This window comes from Podarcis vaucheri (assembly GCF_965113315.1).
Source record: "Podarcis vaucheri genome assembly, chromosome: 17".
NCBI lineage: Eukaryota > Metazoa > Chordata > Lepidosauria > Squamata > Lacertidae > Podarcis > Podarcis vaucheri.
The window spans coordinates 41,682,535-41,703,075 of record NC_138755.1 but is presented as its reverse complement, the minus strand read 5'-3'; the positions used below and the strand labels follow the sequence as shown (position 1 = coordinate 41,703,075).

The following is a 20,541-nucleotide window of genomic DNA, read 5'->3' as shown; positions in this document are numbered from 1 at the left end:
TGCTTCTTTCCCTCTCTACACCAGCAATTTAAGCAGATTTTTAAAATCTCTATGCTGACTGTACGTGATATCCACTCAAACTGCAATAACTTGTCATTCACTAGCTTCTGAAGAACACTGATTGTGAACTGATCATGTTTCTTTTTAAACATATCTTTACAATATGCAATAATATGTTTTCACAAAGGATTAGATTGGACAGATAACTGTGATTCTGAAAGAGTGTGTTTGTTTAGCGTCTGTGTGAAATTCCAGGGCGGCTTCCTCAATGAAAATCCTCCCATAGCTGCTCTTTGTCCTGTAGGGATCTGCAGTCACATTGCAGGAAAGCGGAAGGTGGCAACACATAGCAGTTTGATTTAAACAAAACCAAAATGGTCAGTGCTCTTCTTGCAGGACAAAATAATGTAATAAAAAGGGGGTCAATTGCAGATAAATGCAATAATTTCAACATTTATGAATTCTGCAAAACTGATTTCCCTAGAACGACTACTCTTGGGAAAGTGGGTGATTCAGGACAAATGTTTTAAACTGGTAGGCTGCCAGGTCTTACAAGACAAAAAAAATCTATTTGAAAACTGGAAATGTAGAGAAAATCGAAACGTCCCTTAAGTGTCCCCCCTGCACCCCCAGATCTTGACAGAAAATATTCTGAAACCAGTGACTACTGCCTAAGTCTTCTCTCTCTCTCTCTCTCTCTCTCTCTCTCTCTCTCTCTCTCACACACACACACACACACACACACACACACACTACTTGTCTTTGAAATGGCCTCCACCCCCACCCCAAAGCTGTGCTTTGGTTCCCAGGATGTTTCCAAGCACAATTCAAAGTGTTGGTGCTGACCTTGAAAGCCCTAAACAGCCTCAAAGACCCAGTAGACCTGAAGGAGCGTCTCCACCCCCATCGTTCAGCTGGACGCTGAGGTCCAGCTCTTAGGGTCTTTTGGCAGTTCCCTCACTGCGAGAAGTGAGGTTACAGGGAACCAGGCACAGGGCCTTCTCGGTGGTGGCGCCTGCCCTGTGGAACGCCCTCCCATCAGATGTCAAGGAGATAAACAAGTATCTGACTCTTAGAAGACATCTGAAGGCAACCCAGTTTTGGGATGTTTTTAATGTTTGATGTTTTATTGTGCTTTTAATATTCTGTGGGGAGCTGCCCAGAGTGGCTGGGGATACCCAGCCAGATGGACGGTATATATATTTCTATATCTATATATATATCATTCTGCTTCCTGTCCCCTTCCCCTAAGTACCAACTCCATGATCAGCTGCACAATATTCTCGGTAGCTAGGCCTCTGGGCAGTCTGGGACCTCTTTGGTTATTTAAATGTAGTTATTGCCCACTCATCACCAGTTGGTCCAAGGGTGGATAACTAAATGGGGGCAGGGGAAAACCAGTGTAATAAATAAACAGAATCAAAACAAATCCAAGTTTTTAAAAGCACACATAATATAACATTATTAAAAGAAGGGTAAACAAGGAATCGGAATTCCCAGAAGCTTGGTTTAAAAAAATGCACCTTAGCACGCCTTCTAACCATACAGAGTGTTTGTGCAAGGCACATAATCTAAAGCAGAAAAGGCCAAAGAGCTGGAGGTCTGCTGCTTAGCTGCGCTGGATTTGCACTCACAACAGGAAGGCTAGCTCAGCCAGGAGAGCCTGAGACTCTTAATCTGAAGATTGTGGGTTTGTTCCCCACCTTAGGCAAAAGATTCCTAGGGTTGGACTAGATGACCCTCGTGGTCCCTTCCAGCTCTATGATTCTATGACATAACACCACGCTGAGAGCACCGGCTGAACTGAGCAGACGAGCCAGCATGTTGCAGCACATGTTAGTCAGTGGGTAGGCATTCGGGTGGGTCTTGGTCACCACGCGACTCCGTCCTGCCTCTAGGTCTCATCCTGTTTCTTTCCAGAGGCTAATGACTGTGCACTTCTGTTGCTGCTCAGCTCTGCCTTCTCTCCTGGAGGAGGAGGAAGAGGAGGAAGAAGAGGCAGGATGGTCCTGGCCAGTGCGTTCTTCCTAGATCTGCAGATTTCAGCCCTTTGCTAATGATTTCAGGGCATTGGCAATGGTAGGAGTTTAGCCTAGCCTTTCCCAAAGAATAAACCTTGGTTACAGCTTGCACTTTGATGAGGGACAAACCACAACCCTAGGTTTGAAAGACACAGCAAGCCAAACCATGGCTAGCTCACAGCAGCAGATGGAAATACGGTGTTCCTTCTGGGAACGCGCACACATATTCCCACTAAGCCATGTTTTGGCTGAGAGGTACATGCAAACTTGGTTCTAATGATAAAAGGAGCATAGATAGAACCATCTTATTGTCTGGGTATGTAACTTACTTGTAAACTGGCTCTGGGGATGGAGGTTTTTAAATTCTTCCATGGTGAGACCACCAACATTCTCAAGCTAAGCATGTCTAGGTCTGGTCAGTGCCCAGCAACCACATGCAATGCCCCTTGTGCTCCATGAAGGAAGGTAAAGGTAAAGGGACCCCTGACCATTAGGTCCAGTCGTGTCCGACTCTGGGGTTGCGGCGCTCATCTCATTTTACTGGCCGAGGGAGCCGGCATACAGCTTCCGGGTCATGTGGCCAGCAGGACTAAGCTGCTTCTGGCGAACCAGAGCAGCGCACGGAAACGCCGTTTACCTTCCCGCCAGAGCGGTACCTATTTATCTACTTGCACTTTGACGTGCTTTCGAACTGCTAGGTGGGCAGGAGCAGGGACTGAGCAACGGGAGCTCACCCTGTCACGGGATTTGAACTGCCAACCTTCTGATCGGCAAGTCCTAGGCTCTGTGGTTTAACTCGCGTCCCATGAAGGAAGGTAGGCAGGATATAAATGGAAGAAAATGAATAGTAAAATAAAAATTGCAAGTTGGAAGGGACAGTTGCAGGGAGGCAGTGGCTTCCGACAACCCTGCAGTGTAGTGCATTTTGTTGCAGGACCAAGAACTTACTATCAGATAGCCAAGTTTCCAGCGAGTTCTGTGTCATGTTCAGTTCAGTGTCCTTAATTCATGCTTCAAACATCTGGCTAGTAAGTATCATAAAGCAGTGTGGGTGTGTTGTGGGTGAGTGGATGTCTATTTTATGAATCTGCAAAGAATTTCACAGCAGTTTAAAACAACGATTTTAAAACAGAATTTAAAATATCAAGATTTTAGTCCTCAAGCAAAGGCTGTTTGTCTTTATGGCTTGGGAGATAATAAACAGACACCACTGAAGAATCAAGGGGGCTTGGATTCGGCTTGGAGTCCTAGGGTTTAGCACAGGCTTCCTCAACCCCAGCTCTCCAGATGTTTTGAGACTACAATTCCCATTATCCCTGACTACTGATCCTGCTAGCTAGGGATCATGGGAGTTGTAGGCCAAAAACATCTGGAGGGCTGAGGTTGAGGAAGCCTGGTTTGGTATAATATGCAGAAGTATCTTGAAGCTCTGAAAGAAGCCGCGTCCCTCTCTGCCACTCTACACTAAGCTACATTTGCAGTTGGCAACTGGAGCTTCCTTATCTGAAATAATTATGTAGGCAGAACCTTCTTGTTACAGGAACACAGTACCAGTCAGTGGATCATTGCCTTTTCATGCAGTCCCCTGAACGTGTGGTGTGTGGGTACAGGGCTGGATTAACCGTTAAGCCAAAAAAAGTGCATGTGCTTAGGGCATCATAGAATCATAGAATCCTAGAGTTGGAAGAGACCCCAAGGGCCATTGAGTCCAACCCCCTGCCAAGCAGGAAACACCATCAGAGCACTCCTGACATATGGTTGTCAAGCCTCTGCTTAAAGACCTCCAAAGAAGGAGACTCCACCACACTCCTTGGCAGCATCAAGGGAGGGGCTGGGGCATTCTCCATTGCCGCACCTTTAATGGTCACGAATTGCTCAGCTGAGTGTTCATTTTCTCAGTTGAAGTATATTAAAAATCCTAACAGAACACCTATGCATCAAGTCAGGCTGGATGCCTTATCTCTGCTCAGTATAGAAGCAGATGTGTTATGTAAGAATAGTTTGAATGATCTGATCAAAGGCTTTGCAATTAGAAAAAGTGGGAGAATTTTTTCCAAATGTAAATAAAGTGGAAGTATACAAAAATAAACATCATTTCCCCTCTTACCGTAGGTTTTGTTGCATTTCGAAAAATAAAATTTAATTTTACAGTTTTATTATTGTTTATATTTTGAATTAGATTATATTAGTGTTCCCCTAGGCACTAAAATCTTTTAAGTGCTTAGGACCTCTAAAGGCCTTGTGTGGCTAGGGGGCGGAGGCTCCAGCCCTGACTTACACACATTCTGCTAAATGCCTAAAACAGGTCCCAAAATGTGTACAGCAGTTATGTGTGCATAGGGACTTTCCATGCTAGAGCAAAGGGAACGCATGAAGGGCTCATGTTTACCAGGAAACCTGGAGAAAGGCTTCTTGGACATCCAAGGAGGCAACATGCAGGGACATCTCCCTGTAGTTTGGGTCCCTCCTCTATTGACACACTGAGATAGTAAAACAGCAGTCAAATAATAGCCCTGTGCAAATGACAACCAAGGAGGCAGGGGCTAGAGAGCCGGAGGGGCAGGTGGCTATGCTCCCCAACTCTCCAGGTTCTGGTGGGTTTCTTTGCACCAGGCGAGGTTGGGAGATGGGACCCACAAGTGCAGCCCCACTCCTCTTCATGCCACGATGGCCATCTGCCCAGGGCTAAAGAAATGGATATGGAAAACCATGAGCGTCTTTTCTGTTCTCACGAGAGTTCACTTAATTGTTCACTGAATTCTGAGACGTTCCTAGAAGCATTTGCACACACTGTTGTCACAAAAGGTGGCCTTTTATATTAACCAGAAATCATCTCCTAAACCACTCAGTCTTGTTTCAGTTTGTTGGTTTATTCTAAACGTTTTCCTACTTAACCCACTGGAACAGCGATTTAATTCCTCTCTCTCAATAAATAAACTTCAAGTACAACTGGGTGGATTTTTTTTATTTATTTTGCAAAATCCTGCAAGCAAGTATCAACAAAAGAGCACTTAGGTTGGGGCGTGGAATGCCAGAGGGGTTCTGTCAACATCTCTCCAGAGGATACAACTCAGCACCGCTATTCCATCTCCTCCTGAAATGTAGAGGGCCTTTTCCCAGCGCTCAAGCAATTGAGACTGATGCCTCCTTTCCAGATAACACAATTAACAAATGCCAAGCACTAAAACATAAAAACACAAAGGATCTTGGAGAGGCTTCGCAGGGCTTTCCTTTTCTCTTGGACACAATACAGTATCAAGCTAGAAGTGTCACGAATGCAATCAATGTGCACTTTTTGCTGTACATAGAACAGCCAAGGGGGAACCTCAGCAACCATGGGTGGGGAATGGGGAGTTTAATTCTCTTTTTCCTGTCTCACCATCCTGACAGAAATTTCCTCTCTGATGTGTCTGTCTGCCTGCATTTTAACAGAAGCCACTGGGAGCTCCCCTGGAAATGCAAACAGCTGTTTCAGAGAGGAGAATTTTGTCTTGGGCTCCTGGCATAAACCGGGAGGCTGAGTTCCCACACTCCCCTTGAGCACTGTAAACTCACTGAGTTTCCGTTGCTGGGCTTTTATCCCATGTTCACAGGACTGTTATGCATGTGTGTCCTGTTCTTTGTTAGGAGCTACTACTGTTTGATGTGCTGTTTCTCAAGCCAGCCTCACCCCGAGTCGTCTCTAGCCAAGGTGCCAACACTTTTGCCCAGGATAAAGACATCCCCACTCAGTCCACATTCCCTGGTGTGGACACCAACAGAAACAAAATAAAGCCAGGCTCATGTGAACAGCTAAGAAAGAAAGAAAAAGCTGTGGGAAAATAACTTCAAGGTAATGTGAACCCACTCAGTTAATTTCTCCCACAATACACACTCCTGAGGTTGCTTGGAATCGCCCTTGGGTGCCGTTTACATACATATAGGTAATTAAATGCACGTTAATTGCATTTATGAAATTAGTGCCACGTCTAGTTTGGCCCACATCGTTATGGAGACCATCAAAAGCTACATACAGGACGGACCATGTATAAAAAAGTATGGTGAAAAATATAGTCTGAAGTCCTCCTAATATGAAATGCTACTGCAAAAGCAAACAATAACAGAAGCCTCCAGTATAACACAAGATACTTCCCATGGCTGCCTCATCGTTCTAGGATTTTGGCTTAATTTCCCCCCAGATCCTCTCTGCATAATTCTGTGCTGAATAAATCCTTTTATTTGCATAGCTACCTTCAGCTCCAAAAGAGCTGAACTCCTTTTGCTGAGGATGGAAAGAGGGAGATAAATTAGGAGAGACTGATTGTACAGGACATATATACAGTGCCTTCTAAATCGTAATCAGTTGTTTATTGGTTGGCAAACAAATTTCACTATTACAACAAATATTAGTAATGAGGTCATTCAACTTGGCGACCATACAAAATGCATCATAAATAAAAAAAAGTAGAATCTGTGCTGCTAATTTACCCCCTGGGAAGGCCTACATTACTTTAAATCTTGTCAAATAAATACATTTCCTGTTAGGAAGGGTTTTTTATTTAAAACCACTTAAAAATAGGGTTTTATATGTTCTTTTTTTAATATTTGCTATGAATCAGTCTTTTTTTTTTTGCTTTTCACCACTGCAGTACAAGTTCCTAGTTTGGGGACTAGACTTTGACTCCTGCAGAGGCATTGCGGTTGCATGCAGAAGCCCCCTTATTTCTCTAATAATATCCAGACTCCCAGGAAGATACCCTCTGAAGGTGTGTTGCCACAAATGCAGCATCTCAATCGATTGTGCACTGTAAACATAAAGGTTCGTCCAGCTTTCCAATTTGAAAAAGGTCTTGTTGGCAAATTTATAGACTGAATAATGAAATAAAGTGTGTCGGAAAATATATATAATATTTATATATATATTCATATATCTCAGACTACTGAAGTGTGGGTGTGACTGAACTGAGAGATAAAAAGATCTTTAGAAAGTGAGTTACTTTATTTTACCCAGTGAATTCTTTTTAATGGAAAAATGGCCAAAAAAGGATATATGAAAAATCTTGCTCCTACTGGTAGACAAACTTGCAAGACCAGCACAACAGAAAAAAGTTTTGTTTTGTTTTTTTCCACTACATTAACAGGGACGCAAGTTCTGGCGGAACAAAAAGCAGACTATATGTGCAATGCTAGTATCTGTACATTACATAGGAATTGTTCCATTTTTTTCTCTGCCATTAGAATTATCATCAGTTAATACAGCAAAACATAAAAATATGCCGTGTCGCATACAATTACAGACTCCCTTTCTATTTCATTAGGTTTTGTTTGCTCCACAGCTAAGTGAGCTGCGGTGAAATCAAGTGGTGAGAGACCAAAAAACTATTAGGTGATACAGATTCAGAATAAACAGTTTTGCTATTTTTGCTTCTGTTTTGTGCAGCACTCCAATCTAGATGCATCGTTGAGAGTTGTTTCAAATGGCCTTTTGTAAATCAGGTCCTTGGTGATAAAGAGAAAGAGAGCACCCAAAGATGCTTAAACAAACACAGTATAATTTGAGAAGGCCACACAGTGGACCATTTCCTGGTGCATCCCTTTATTTAGCATACTGAAGTCTTTCTTGGGTGGGGCAACAGGGACCAGGGTGGGGGGCTGGGGGTGAGAGAATCACAGCAGTTAGCATTCTTCCTGGGTGGGCCTACAAATTCCATTAAAAAGGTATGAGAACTGTTTGTTCTTTAGAACAGCATGAAGTAGGAGGACACACAATATTACCACCGCTTTGATTTAACTCCAAACAGTAATCCAGGTGTGGGACGGGGGCAGGAGGGGGGGCATTTGTTTTGTTAAAATGTTTGCTTAATGTTCTATAGACTAGTGACCAAGTGAGCCGGTCCTTTGGAGGTTTCTTCTGACGGGCTCCCATCCTTGTTTGGTGGGACTATAAATCCATCACTGCTGCCTCGCCCCAACTGGTAATAAGTGTGTAGCTGCTGGACATGGTTTCTGGAGCCCAGGTTTGGCATGCTCTTGTAGTACACGTCGTCAGCATCACCACTTTTGGCTGGCGGGGGGTCGGTCTGAGTGCTGGTGGTGACGCTTTCCGCGGCGGGCACGCCGGCCAGAGCAGGCATACTAGTGTAAAGAGAGTCCCTTTTGGGGGACTGGAGATCTTCTGTGTGCTCATTGGTTAGCAAAGGGAAAAAGCTCTCGCTGTTGTCCTGCGGAATCCGTCGCCGGCTGTAATGGTGAGGCTGGTGGTTCTCTGCAGAGTAAACCCTCGGCGGTAGCAATGGCACGTCGGATTCCTCGTGGATGAGTTCCAAGCCCAGGGCCTCTTCTTGGTTGAAGGAGGTGGCGTCGTCGAGGACAATGGCATCGTCCTCACTCCCGCTGCCTAGGTTGTTGACGAATTTGTTCACCAGATTCCTGTTCTGTTCGTTAGAGCACTCATGGTTGTTCAGGTAGGAAGGTATATAATTGGACGTGATTTCTTTCAGGATCTTCTTCTCTAAGGCAGTCTCACTGTGGTTATAGCTACGGTCAATTATTTGCACACAGTTGCTCAGGTACTCGCTGCTGGCAATGCTGTAGCTATTGCCGTGGTTACCATTCAGTGGTAGAGTATCCATGACACTTGTATCCCTGGCATTGTTCAGAAGCCCCTCTGAAAAATATCACACAAAAAAGGTTGACTTGTACCAAAAGGTATATATGCATGGGGGTCTTGCTCTAAATGCCTAGCCACCTAAGGAGCAATGCTATACTATTTCGCTACATCATACAATAACCGTGCAAAAAGGAGAGAGAGGGAGGGAAAGAAAGAAAGAGGAAAAGGAAAGGAAAAAGGAATACATAAATTGTTGGGTTTGGGGACCAGGAAAACAGTTTGGATCAAGTCAGGTGTGGCATCGCCTTGCTTGGCGCAAAACTACTTTTGAGAAAATTACTGATTTAGTACGGAAATGTAGAGCCTGAGAAAGTGCTTTTTGGAGGGAGGGTGTAAACAAAATACAAATCACCAGGATAAAATTCAGTTTCTCATGCTCAGCAACCCTACTGGGGTTAGCTGAGTTGCCCAGGTGGGGAATGGTCGCTGGAGCATCCGCTTTCCTGGTGAAGCTCTCAGCCCCTCCAGATACAGCTGGGACATAGCCCAGTCTGAAATTTTGCAGAGCTGCTGTCAGTGTAGATAGTATTGCAGACAGGCCAATGACCTGACTTGGTATTCCAGCTTCCTAGGTTTCTATCAATTACCGATTTAACTTTGTCTCTAGTTTGCTTGTTTCTGCATATAATAAATTATTTTGAATGGGAACTTTTATACCCCTGAAAAATATCTGCAAGCTGTGGCAGAACTAATGTGTTGCACGATGACTGCTATCTAATTGCTTGTTATCGCTGTTTGAGTTAAATAAAAGATTTAAGATATACAACTGCATCACAAGTTTATTGTATTGCTTTAAGAGTGAAGGTTGACAAGGCACCAAGGAACCTGATAAGATCTCTTACTGCTTTTAATTTATTTCCTGAAATTATACCCAACCCTTTCTCCCCAAAGCAGCCACATGCAGATGGGAGGATCAGTTTTGGGGAGTGATTTTAAATCATTTCTTCCACACACATTTCCTGTGTTAAACCACTCACAGAGCTGCTCGTTGACCTATATACCGTATTTTTCGCTCTGTAAGATTCACCAGACCACAAGCCACATCTAGTTTTTGGAGGAGGAAAACAAGAATTCCCCCCCCCCCTGAATTTCAGAAGCCAGAACAGCAAGAGGGATCACTGCGCAGTGAAAGCAGCAATCCCTCTTGCTGTTCTGGCTTCTGGGATAGCTGCACAGCCTGCATTCGCTCCATAAGATGCACACACATTTCCCCTTACTTTTTAGGAGGGGAAAAGTGAGTCTTATAGAGCAAAAAATACAGTAGTTTTCCCTGGAGGGCAATAAATCAAGGGGAGGGGAATGAATTTGAGAACACAGCCCAGAGTAAGGTTTAAAGAAGCTCGTTCCCATGGCTTAAAATACAATACCTGTGAGAGATCTGGTCATGAATCTCTTGGCGTTTCAGCTACTTTGGCCCTAAAAAGTAGTATTGCTATTATTATTTTTTAAAATCCTTCCCAGCAGCAACTAATGCCACAAATCCGATACATAGCAATCGTAACTAGTCCAAAAAAATAATGATGATGTGTCACACAGTTCCCTGTTTATTCAGAAGTAAGCCTCACCGTTTTCAATGAGTCATTTTTGCAAGTCTGTAGCCAGTTAGAAAGTGGGAGCTACTTCCAAGTACAGTGGTGCCTCGCAAGATGAAATTAATTCATTCCGCGAGTTTTTTCGTCTAGCGAATTTTTCGTCTTGCGAAGCACGGTGTCGGAAAAGTTTTGGGAAAGCTTCAAAAATCACCAAAAACCTCAAAAAAGGCTACCACACCGCGTTCTATGAGTTGCTCCTCGAAGTCAAGTCGCAACTGTATTAACGGTGTTAAGAAAAAGGAAACAAACTTGCAAGACGTTTCCGTTTCTCGTCTTGCGAAGCAAGCCCATAGGGAAATTCGTCTTGTGAAGCAGCTCAAAAACCGCAAAACCCTTTCGTCTAGCGAGTTTTTCGTCTTGCGAGGCATTTGTCTTGCGGGGCACCACTGTAAACAGGCCCAGGATGGAGCTGTGTGGTTGCCATCCTTAGTGCAGTTAGAAGAAAGCAGGTCCCATCGAACTCAGTGAGATTTCTTTATTTTTCTTTTTAAATAACCGTGCCTGGGATTATGCTGCATGCAGATGAACAAGTCCCTGACATCTCAAGATTGCAAAAACGGGACTCTTGCGGCCTCTTGTCATACAGGAAGGCTGGCATTAAGTAGACCTTGCTATTCCACTCCCTGTTAATTCTAATCTTGATGTTTCTGTTCGATAGATATTAACTGCAACTATCATTTCATTGTAATACTGAAAACAGCTTGTTGAATTTGATATATTTTGTAATGGATTCTTTTTCAGTTTTGTGGTGCTGCATTTTTACGTTTATTATAAGCTGCTCTGGGCTTAATCCACCATGGAAAAGTGGCATATAAATAAATTGAAAGAAACTGAACATTTGTTATGCAAGGTGTTGGGTTTTTTTTAAAAAGATTCAGCATGCACTTTATAATATTAATTCTTAAAATGGCGTGGAATTAATGAGCTTGCATAACCAAACTTCATAATCAGTTGTGAATGATATACTGAAAGCTGCCTTGAAAGGGCCTGACCCTAAAAGACTTCCTATGCATACATATTAAGGCTACAATCCTATAATTACTTACCTGAGATAAAGTCCCATTGATTCAGCAAGTCTTACGTTGTAATAAACATGGACAGGACCAATCCTGTTAGTCACTTTAGACTAGTTGCGACTGCTATGTATAGAATTGTGTTTAATAGCTGCATTTGTGAATGTGTCATTTTATTTTTGCTGCAACTTCTTGAAGCAACACAATAAAACTGTGATGGTTTAATATCTTATTTTGGAAGATTTAACGCTGGGTTTTGGATTTAATGTATTCTTTTTGGTGCTTGTTTCACTACTGGCAGGTCTGTATAATAAAGATGTTCCCAGGCTTCATCAGAATCTACATGCAATAACTTAGACATACCCACTGCCGAGGAATAAGAAACCTTTGTTGGTAAGGTTAGTTGTACAAATTTCTAATACATATCATGTATTGGTACAATTATACATTTTTCATACTTTTATTAAGGACTGTAATGAAAACTGGGCCTGACTTCCCCCGAGTACCGAAATAGTTTGAGGGATGTTCTTCTACAGGCAACTCAGGGAGCTAATTCTATTGGGGGGGGGGGGGAATCCAAATCTTAAACTGTCCTCTTGGTGCGAAGTTGTAGGAGCTCAGGGAATCTGAGCATTTTCCTTGGTCAATCTGCCTTTAAGTTTTGCTTTTCAGGTGGGCGTTAAGGCGAAAGAACAACCGGAGGAGAGCAGTGCGAATGAGCCTTCAAAGTGTTTTACAAGCCGGACTGGCTTGCAATAACTGCTTTAAGCCTCATGTGCGGAAAATGCTCTGAAGGCACATGCCAATGGCAGCTTTCTGCTTACAATTTCATGCTGCAGCACATGGCTGTCAATGTGGCCAGAGGCCCCAGGGGAAAGAAGGAATCTCTTCCACCCAGCTTTGGCAATATAAAGGCTACCATTCCCCCTTCTCTTTTGCCTTACCTATGAGTTCCAATTAGTGCTTGGGAGAGATGGGTATAGTTCATATTTTTTTCAAAGGGAGACGGGCTGTTGTTTCGTTGCTCCAGCATGTTCTGCTGCAACCTGGGACTTTTCAACTGAGCACAAAGTAAGCTACCGTATTTTTTGCTCTATAAGACTCACTTTTTCCCTCCTAAAAAGTAAGGGGAAATGTGTGTGCGTCTTATGGAGCGAATGCAGGCTGCCCAGCTATACCAGAAGCCAGAACAGCAAGAGGGATTGCTGCTTTCGCTGCGCAGCGATCCCTCTTGCTGTTCTGGCATCTGAGATTCAGAATATTTTTTTCCCTTGTTTTCCTCCTCCAAAAACTAGGTGCGTCTTGTGGTCTGGTGTGTCTTATAGAGCGGAAAATACGGTAAATAGCCTACAAAGCTTCCTCCTTAAGGATGTAACATCCTGCAATCAGGCCTTACACCACACCCTACAGCTGTGCGCATGCAAGATCCTCCCTCCCTCCTTTTCCTCTGTGTACATTAAGCACGAGGAAGAGTTATTTGAAGCTAAAAAAACACCTAGCCCACTGCTTTGTAAACTTCAATTGGTCCTGTTCAGGGCACTAGACTGAGGCAGCCTGCAGAACTTAAGAGACAGTCGGGTCGGAAGTGTCGAAAGAGCAATTGCACTGGAGCCATATGGGTGAGAGGCTCTCGGGGAGACAATAAGTCAGACATCAGATGCTGGCGATCCACCTGGGCTTCCTTAATTAATATTGTAATCCTTTTGACACACACAAAACATGAGACAGGATTAATGCTTCCACATTGCTCTTCCTGTTATTTCAGCTGCTTCTGCCAGAGACAGCAGACAAGGCTGAACCAACATTGCCGGATTAGAAAAGCAATTTGTTGACAATTTACTGGCCATTCATATCAGCAAGAAAAACCTTTTTATACACTGTTAGTGTACCTTCTGAAAATACTGAATTCAGTCTGCATCTGTGAGGCAGAACTGCCAGGATGTGTGATTAGGATTGCAGTTTGGCATTTCTCTGAATTGAAATTTCTCCAAAAGGTCATTTTTATTTTGATACTTAGGTATTTACCAGATGTACATCAAATCTGTGTTTCAGACAGAGAGAAAAGAAGAACTCATGGGTAAAAATAGAACAACCATCACAGATGAAGAATGGAGCCATTTATTTTCACAGTATAAATCTCTATCCATCACCGACAGTATTTGAGGAGCAAAACAAGAGGTGGTTGCAAAATCTCGAGAGTGGTCACAGCTCTGCATTAAGACATTGTTCCTTCTTTCTTCTGCTAAGAAGAAAGAATTATTAGCTGCAATATTGCTTTTTAAAGGAAAATAAATCAATTTTCAATTGCTTTGCATTGAAAATGTTCAGCTCTCATTAAAGATGCCACAGCAACATGAGTAAACAGTATGACTTTGCAGACAAAAAGTGTTTTTAACATAAAAGAAATTTCATTCTCACACACAATTACACAAAACTTAAACACACTGGATGAAAGACAAAATGAAAAAATAGACACAAGAGAAGCATCTAATTTCTATCAATATTTATAGAATATGGCTTATTATTCTTGATTTCTGCATTGTGAGAGATGAACTGTTTTAAATATCTACATCATTGATATATGATGCATAAAAAAGTGAACTAAAAAAAAATTACATTTGATATGCAATGTTTAGCTTTACTCCCATACTTGTCTCTCTGTAGGGCTCTAAACGACAGCATGAAGAAAAGGAAAGAAAAAACAACAAGTAAGCTTACAGCGACAATAGGAGGAATATGGTTCAAAAGCAAATTGATGATATGCAGGAAAAGTGTTAACAGAAAGCATTTCAACTTTTGAAGCAAATGACGTTACATTGCATGGATTAGATATACCTGCTTGACGTATTAGTCACAACATGTTTTATTTACAGTGATAGATGTTTTGGTTTTATAAACCCCGTCCTCAAAATTTCAAAAGCAAAATCAAATCTGAAGATCACCATGCACTAGTTATGCCAGTAAATATCCAAGGCTATTTCCTGAGTTTTCAAACAAGCGCTTTTACTTACTGTCAATTATGGCACCTATGGCTTGCTTGCATGCTAAAATGCTTGCCTACTTGTCTAAGTGAGCACTGCATTACTCCTGTAAACTTTTTCTTTTCATTCACAGCATTCAAAGCACTCTTGTAATGACCACTAACATTTCAAAAGAGCTCTCAAGATTTTCAAGGCTCCAGTACAGAGCCCACTGCAACCAGAACACTCCTTGAGCTGGTGGGGAATTTTCTGTGAAAACTACAGTTAGTATGTGAATATGAATATTTTTGATGAATACAAAATGGACCCTTCAGAAACGTTCAAGCTTCAAGATAATTTCATCGCCAACGTTTTTCCTGGGGGGACTCCACACTCTTAGACCTCTGCTCTACTTACCCTTATCCATATTCAGTCCAGAGTGAGTCAGGCTTTGCTTCAGCCCAGCCTAGAACCATTGAGAGTCCCATGGCTTTCTGAATGCTGCACTTCTAAGGGAACAAGGGTGAGGCTAAAGTATGATTCTACCTTCAGCTGCTTAATTCAGATAGGAAATGCCCTTCCTTCCAGAACAGCAACTTCTAAGGCCCATTTCACAAGTTCAACTTGCAAGGCAGTACTTGCCTGGAAGCGGACTGAGCGGTACCAAATCCACATGGGAATTTCCTTGTGCAAAGCTGCTGCTTCTCATTTGTGCCAGAAACAGTCAGCTTCTAATTATTATGCTGGTGTGGTTGAAATCAGCGCAGCTGCTTAGAGAACCACTAAGCGGGACAGATAAAAAAGCCCATAGGGACTCACCATGTTAACATCTTCATGTATGGGGAAGGCCAACATGTTAGGGAGCTTTACTAGCTTTGATGGAGCAGGGAGGTTGAAATTTAGGTCCAAGTTTAATTGCGTTAGCATCTGTCAGTGCGGGTTCCAGGTCTGGGAAGGCCCTAGGGTAAGATGGCGTGCCCTGCGAGTAAGCCTATCTCCTCCGCACCAACAGGAGGGCCATCTTGGCCCCGCGATTGTGGGTGCCCGGGGCCATGAATGCCATGCAGCATGCCTGGCCCTGCCACCAAAATTGGTGGAAGCCTGGCCCCTGGATGGGGAATTTTTGGGGGGCTCGGGCATCCAGGGAACCGGCACCTATGCTCACCCACATCCCTTCTGCCCATTCTGGGTCCAATCTCTGCAACTGCTGTGAAGCGCAGTGCAGGATGTGGTGAGAATGCTGCTCTGTCTCTACACTCTGTGCCCCACACTTAGATGGGGCACACATCCCAAGAAGGAGAGAAATCACCTGGCCCTGGGGGCACTAAGGGTGGAGAGTGGACCCCCAGCTTTGGCAGGTGCACAGCAATGTCCACTTCTGGTACTGCCCTGATCCCTAAATAGAGAGCACATTTGGAAAACTCCCACCATCCTTGAACATTGGCCATGATGGTTGGGGCTGATGGGATTGAGAATTCAACAACAACTTGAAGGCCACAAGGCTGTCACAAGCAACTCTATCTATACGACATGGCTGGATTATTCCAAAACGGTTTCCCATGTGGAATAGCACCTGCAGGGTTTTATTTTCAAATAGCAGTCCTGACGCAAGTGAAAAGGACAACTGAGAGAGAGGGCCTGCTCCACCATGAGGCTTGCTATTGTTCCAGAAAAGGAGTACCTGCCCTCCTCCTGCTTGGGAAAGGTATGAATGAAGTTACTTATTACTGATATATGTTAAACTGCCCCAGAAAATAAGATCTCTGTACTGCATGTAGTATAGCAGGTGGGTGCCATATTGTGAACACTTCTATGTCCACCTGCAGAGTCCTTCAGGTGGATGTAGTTGGTGTGAAAAACCTTAGGAAGACAAGTCTGGATTTCTGGCCACTTAGCGTCACTAGTGACATGTGTTTCCAATGTGCATCTTGGCTCAGATCCTAAGTAGCGAAGGTGTAGGAGACTTGTGCAAGGAGACCTTCAACCTTCTGCATCCCCCCACCAGCTGCTTCTTGAGGATGTACTCCTGCCTGATTTGGACAATCTCCTCTTACTCCAGCTGCTCCTCCTCCCCATCTCCCAACCCTCCAGGGAGGCTCTTTTTTTTAATAAAGCGGGGGTGGGGGTATCATAACCAGGTATCATAATGAATGGAAAACTTCCCATGCATGACACTTCTGCTCATTAGGATACAAGCCATTAATATAGCCTCAAATCCTTGTATCTTAGTTTTTAAGTCTAGTTCTCACATGTAGAAAACATAATGGACACACACACATACAGAATCATGTCACTTTTTAATATATTTCAGGTATCAAATAAAAAGATAGAAGTGGATTGCCTGAGGCAAAAGGAGTAGAATTTTTGTAGTGCAATGAAGATGGAGGGGATGAAACTGATCTCTACAAATGTTTAAATGCCCAGAGTGCTGGAACTTGCAAGTAACGGGAAGAATCACCAGTAAGTTATTTATTTTTGCAGACATATTTACCTTGCTTTTTCAAACAAGTTCCCAGGGCAGCTGCTTTTATCTGACAGGATAGGGTTGCCAAAACAACTAAAGACACTGGCAAGTACTGAATTTGTGTACCTCTTTAGCAGTGATTGTTATAAGACGTGCCCATGGAGACAACTCTCAAAAGAACATCTCTGCCAGAAACATAAGGCAACTGCTCATGCTGGAGGGGTGAAGACTCTCAGCCACTTGTTCAGTCACAAATATCACTTCATCAGTGGCAGGTAATGGGAATAGAAGCTAGTTGAAAGCTTCAATCACATCATAATTTTGAAGGCCACATTTAATGGAACATATGTTAAATACCAGCTATACTGAATTTCAAATATCTATATGTTTGACGGCTCAGTTCTTCAAATATCAAGTGCACCAAAGTCATATGCATAATGTGTGCATTATGTGTTTGTCATTGAACCGCATTACAACACAAACTGTACACATAAGTATTTACCGTATTTTTTGCTCTATTAGACTCAACTTTTCCCTCCTAAAAAGTAAGGGGAAATGTGTGTGCGTCTTATGGAGCGAATGCAGGCTGCGCAGCTATCCCAGAAGCCAGAACAGCAAGAGGGATTGCTGCTTTCACTGCGCAGCGATCCCTCTTGCTGTTCTGGCTTCTGAGATTCAGAATATTTTTTTTTCTTGTTTTCCTCCTCCAAAAACTAGGTGCGTCTTGTGGTCTGGTGCATCTTATAGAGCGAAAAATACGGTAACTGAAGTATGAGAATGCAGCAAACACAATCCGAAGAGTTAAGGACCCCATTGCATGGTGCTTTGGCATTATGTGGCTTGAATGAAATGGAGACAAAATGACAAGGAGGTGAAGGTCTCGTGCTCACCATCTTTCAAATTATGGCAGAGAAGGTATTGCCACATTGTGCTGTTGTGAACCAAGTGACTAACCCTGCAGTCCTATGGCCCCTTGGAGGGTATCCTGGGAGCCAAAGTAAACATTGGCTTTCCCTTTGGGAGAGCAGAGAGGGCCAGACTCTCCCTCCCCACTGCTGTGGCAACCTCTGCAGTCCTGGCCCTACAACCATCAGAGATCTGACCTGAGCAGAGCCATGAACATGACCCATAGCCTTTCCAGTCACCCAACATGCCCTCAAGCCAGGGAATAACACTATACTAGCCCTGGAGGCGGGGGAAATGGAAAAATGAAACATTTTTAAAAGGATGGAGGAGTGCAAAAGCACTCTTCTGCCGTGACTCTATATATTAGTTTTGTTTAGTCGTGTCCGACTCTTCATGACCCCATGGACCAGAGCACGCCTATATATATGTATTCTAAAGAGTTCTTAGTAAGGCAAATGGAGATCTCAGTGCCAAGCCAATATATATTTTCCCGCTGAGGAAAGATTGTATAAGAAGCCTGCAAGAATGCACAACTGCTGAACTCAGCTGTAGGAAGTGTTGATTTAACTTGAAAGACAGTTTCTTTGACAACAGTGATCTACAGCGAGCACTATCATAGGGGATGGTGCTATTTTGTGTTGGTTTTCTTTAGAGAGCTGCTCATTTTCTCTCCAAAGCAATTTTATGGAAAAGAGAAGAAAAAAACTGAACATGGCAAAATGATGAAAGCGATAGTGAGCTTGATGAGGAGCAGCCAACATGGATGGTTTGTCTGAAAGAAAGTAGCTTAAAATAATTGAGTCCTAGCACAATGGAAAGAAATGCACGCCACTTCATATAATAAGTGCTCTAGCTGGCCCATAGGTAAGGGCTCCTCTGGACTTCTTTTCGTACCACATTTCTAAGCACAGGCCTGCGCTTTAAAGCACTGTGCCCGAGTGCTTTTTTGGGGGGGGGAGGGGGCCTGGAGCTTTCCCCACAAAAACCTGCTCTTTACCACTGAATTGGAGCAAATTCTAACCCATGGGAAATCAGAACTGCGCTTTAAAGTGTGGACCTGTGTCTAGAAAGCATGGGGCAAAAGTATGGCTGACCCCTAAGTCATAGATAACCTGGTATAATAGCCCATAATCTGTGACAATTTTTTGTGGCACAGTGATAATCTGTTGCAAAATATGTTAGAAAGAAGAAATTGTAAGATCTCTCTCCCAGGTAGACCTGATCACCTTTGATGCTTTTGGTGCTGGGCAAGGGACAATGCCAGGTACTAGGGGTAGATTCTCCACGAAGCCTAAGTTGTTTGAAACTATTTTGCCTTGGTCCCAAATCAATCAAGTCTGGGTAACCTTGCCAGAAATCACTTCCATAAACTACTCTACTGTTGCCAGAGAAGAAAATTCCGCTACCACTTTGTATATTTCCTAGCATCTTGGCTTCAAAAGCATTCCCTAGGAAAACCAGCTGTTTACTGCTGAATTAGAACAAACGTCAATTGGGTTTTATGCAGGCACAATGAAAAAGGGGAAAGGGATGGCGATGGAACAGGAGAAGTCAAATTTGGGGATAATAATAATAATAAATAATAATAAATTTTATTTATATCCCGCCCTCCCCAGCCGAAGCCGGGCTCAGGGCGGCTAACAACAATAAAATAGTACAGGATTCTAAAAACATTTCATTATAAAAATTAATTAAAATCAAATTTTTCTTAAAGTCACAAAGTTCTTATAAGGACTAGCTGAGATGTGGAAATACTTCAGGGAGGAGTCAAAAGGCTTTGAGTGGAGGCAGTGGAGTTGCCCAACTCCCTTCCTCTGCTGCAGCCTGAAGGGAATGGGTATTGTTAGGGGCAGCTGAGAGAGAGAGTAAGAGCCAAATGTACCTACTTTTCCAGCAGAGCCAATATACTACTACTGACATTTTGCTGCATTTTCTAAAAAATGGGAGAGAGAAACCTGGAAAAATTCTGATCTCATATCCATTGGTTCCTTGAAGATCTTATGTGAAGACTCTGTTAGTAAAGGTAAAGGGACCCCTGACCATTAGGTCCAGTCGTGGACGACTCTGGGGTTGTGGCACTCATCTCGCTTTACTGGCTGAGGGAGCCAGCGTACAGCTTCCGGGTCATGTGGCCAGCATGACTAAGCCGCTTCTGGCAAACCAGAGCAGCGCACGGAAACGCCGTTTACCTTCCTGCCAGAGCAGTACCTATTTATCTACTTGCACTTTGATGTGCTTTCGAACTGCTAGGTGGGCAGGAGCAGGGACTGAGCAACGGGAGCTCACCCCGACGTGGGGATTCGAACCACTGACCTTCTGATCGGCAAGTCCTAGGCTCTGTGGTTTAACCCACAGCACCACCCGCAAAGACTCTGTTACCTAGACTAAATTATTTAAATTCACATAGGCTTGGAAAGTGCCTGGGATGAGAGAAACTTATAACCTTTCATAATACAAAATGCATAAACAAATTGGATGATAAATTAAATGTGTTCAGGGTTCTGGAAAACCCTTTGGCTTGTTTCATAGAATTGTAGAATTGGAAGGAACTCCAACTTCCTGGAGTGCAAGACTCCACAGCTGCCCCTGGGTGGGCTCAAACCACCAACCTTCTGGTTGACAGCCAGATGCTTAAAAGCTTAAAGCAGACTCAGAGGCAATAGTTGGACCACCTTACACTGGGTTGCAACTTTTCCCACCCTTCAGAATTTCAACTGAAAAATTCTCATGGAAATGGAACAGTCTTAAGTATCGAACTGAGCCAATACAGCCACCCTGAGGTGACTGTTTTCCTTGCCATCTTTCTAGTCGGGCTGCTAATCTCTTCTTTCAAGGGCTGCCAATCTTTAGGCATTTGGCGACTGTGTCCTGTCCTGTACAGCTATGACCCCTTTTACTACTTACAAGCTAGAAAGGAAGGACCAGCAGTTATACTA

The 20,541-nt window shown here is 43.4% G+C and overlaps 1 protein-coding gene and 1 long non-coding RNA gene across 23 annotated transcripts in view; one reads left to right on the top strand and one right to left on the bottom strand.

Moving 5' to 3' along the window:
* ADGRL3 (adhesion G protein-coupled receptor L3) overlaps positions 1 to 20,541 on the bottom strand; it is a 574,776-nt gene that overhangs the window by 15,551 nt on the left and 538,684 nt on the right. For 7 of the 20 annotated variants that reach the window (XM_082206018.1, XM_082206029.1, XM_082206033.1 and 4 more), the window contains 2 exons: positions 13,926 to 13,943; positions 4,976 to 8,667 (listed from right to left, as the gene is read on the bottom strand). The exons of 3 other annotated variants lie outside the window; for them this stretch is intronic. In XM_082206018.1, the coding sequence (XP_082062144.1) occupies positions 7,868 to 8,667; positions 13,926 to 13,943 (818 nt within the window). In that variant the 3' untranslated portion in view covers positions 4,976 to 7,867. Of the gene's footprint in view, positions 1 to 4,975; positions 8,668 to 13,308; positions 13,515 to 13,891; positions 13,944 to 20,541 lie in introns of those variants that run through there. 10 more of the 20 variants (XM_082206034.1, XM_082206036.1, XM_082206038.1 and 7 more) reach the window with 3 other exon arrangements.
* Positions 8,659 to 19,105, top strand: LOC309522702. 3 transcript variants are annotated; one of them, XR_014215151.1, is made up of 4 exons: positions 10,021 to 10,304; positions 10,659 to 11,668; positions 13,940 to 13,983; positions 15,833 to 19,105. It is a non-coding gene; the product is annotated as an uncharacterized lncRNA (long non-coding RNA). The 3 variants fall into 3 exon arrangements; XR_014215150.1 differs by lacking the exon at positions 10,021 to 10,304 and adding an exon at positions 8,659 to 8,708 and having other exon boundaries at positions 11,577 to 11,668; positions 13,940 to 19,105; XR_014215152.1 differs by having other exon boundaries at positions 13,940 to 19,105.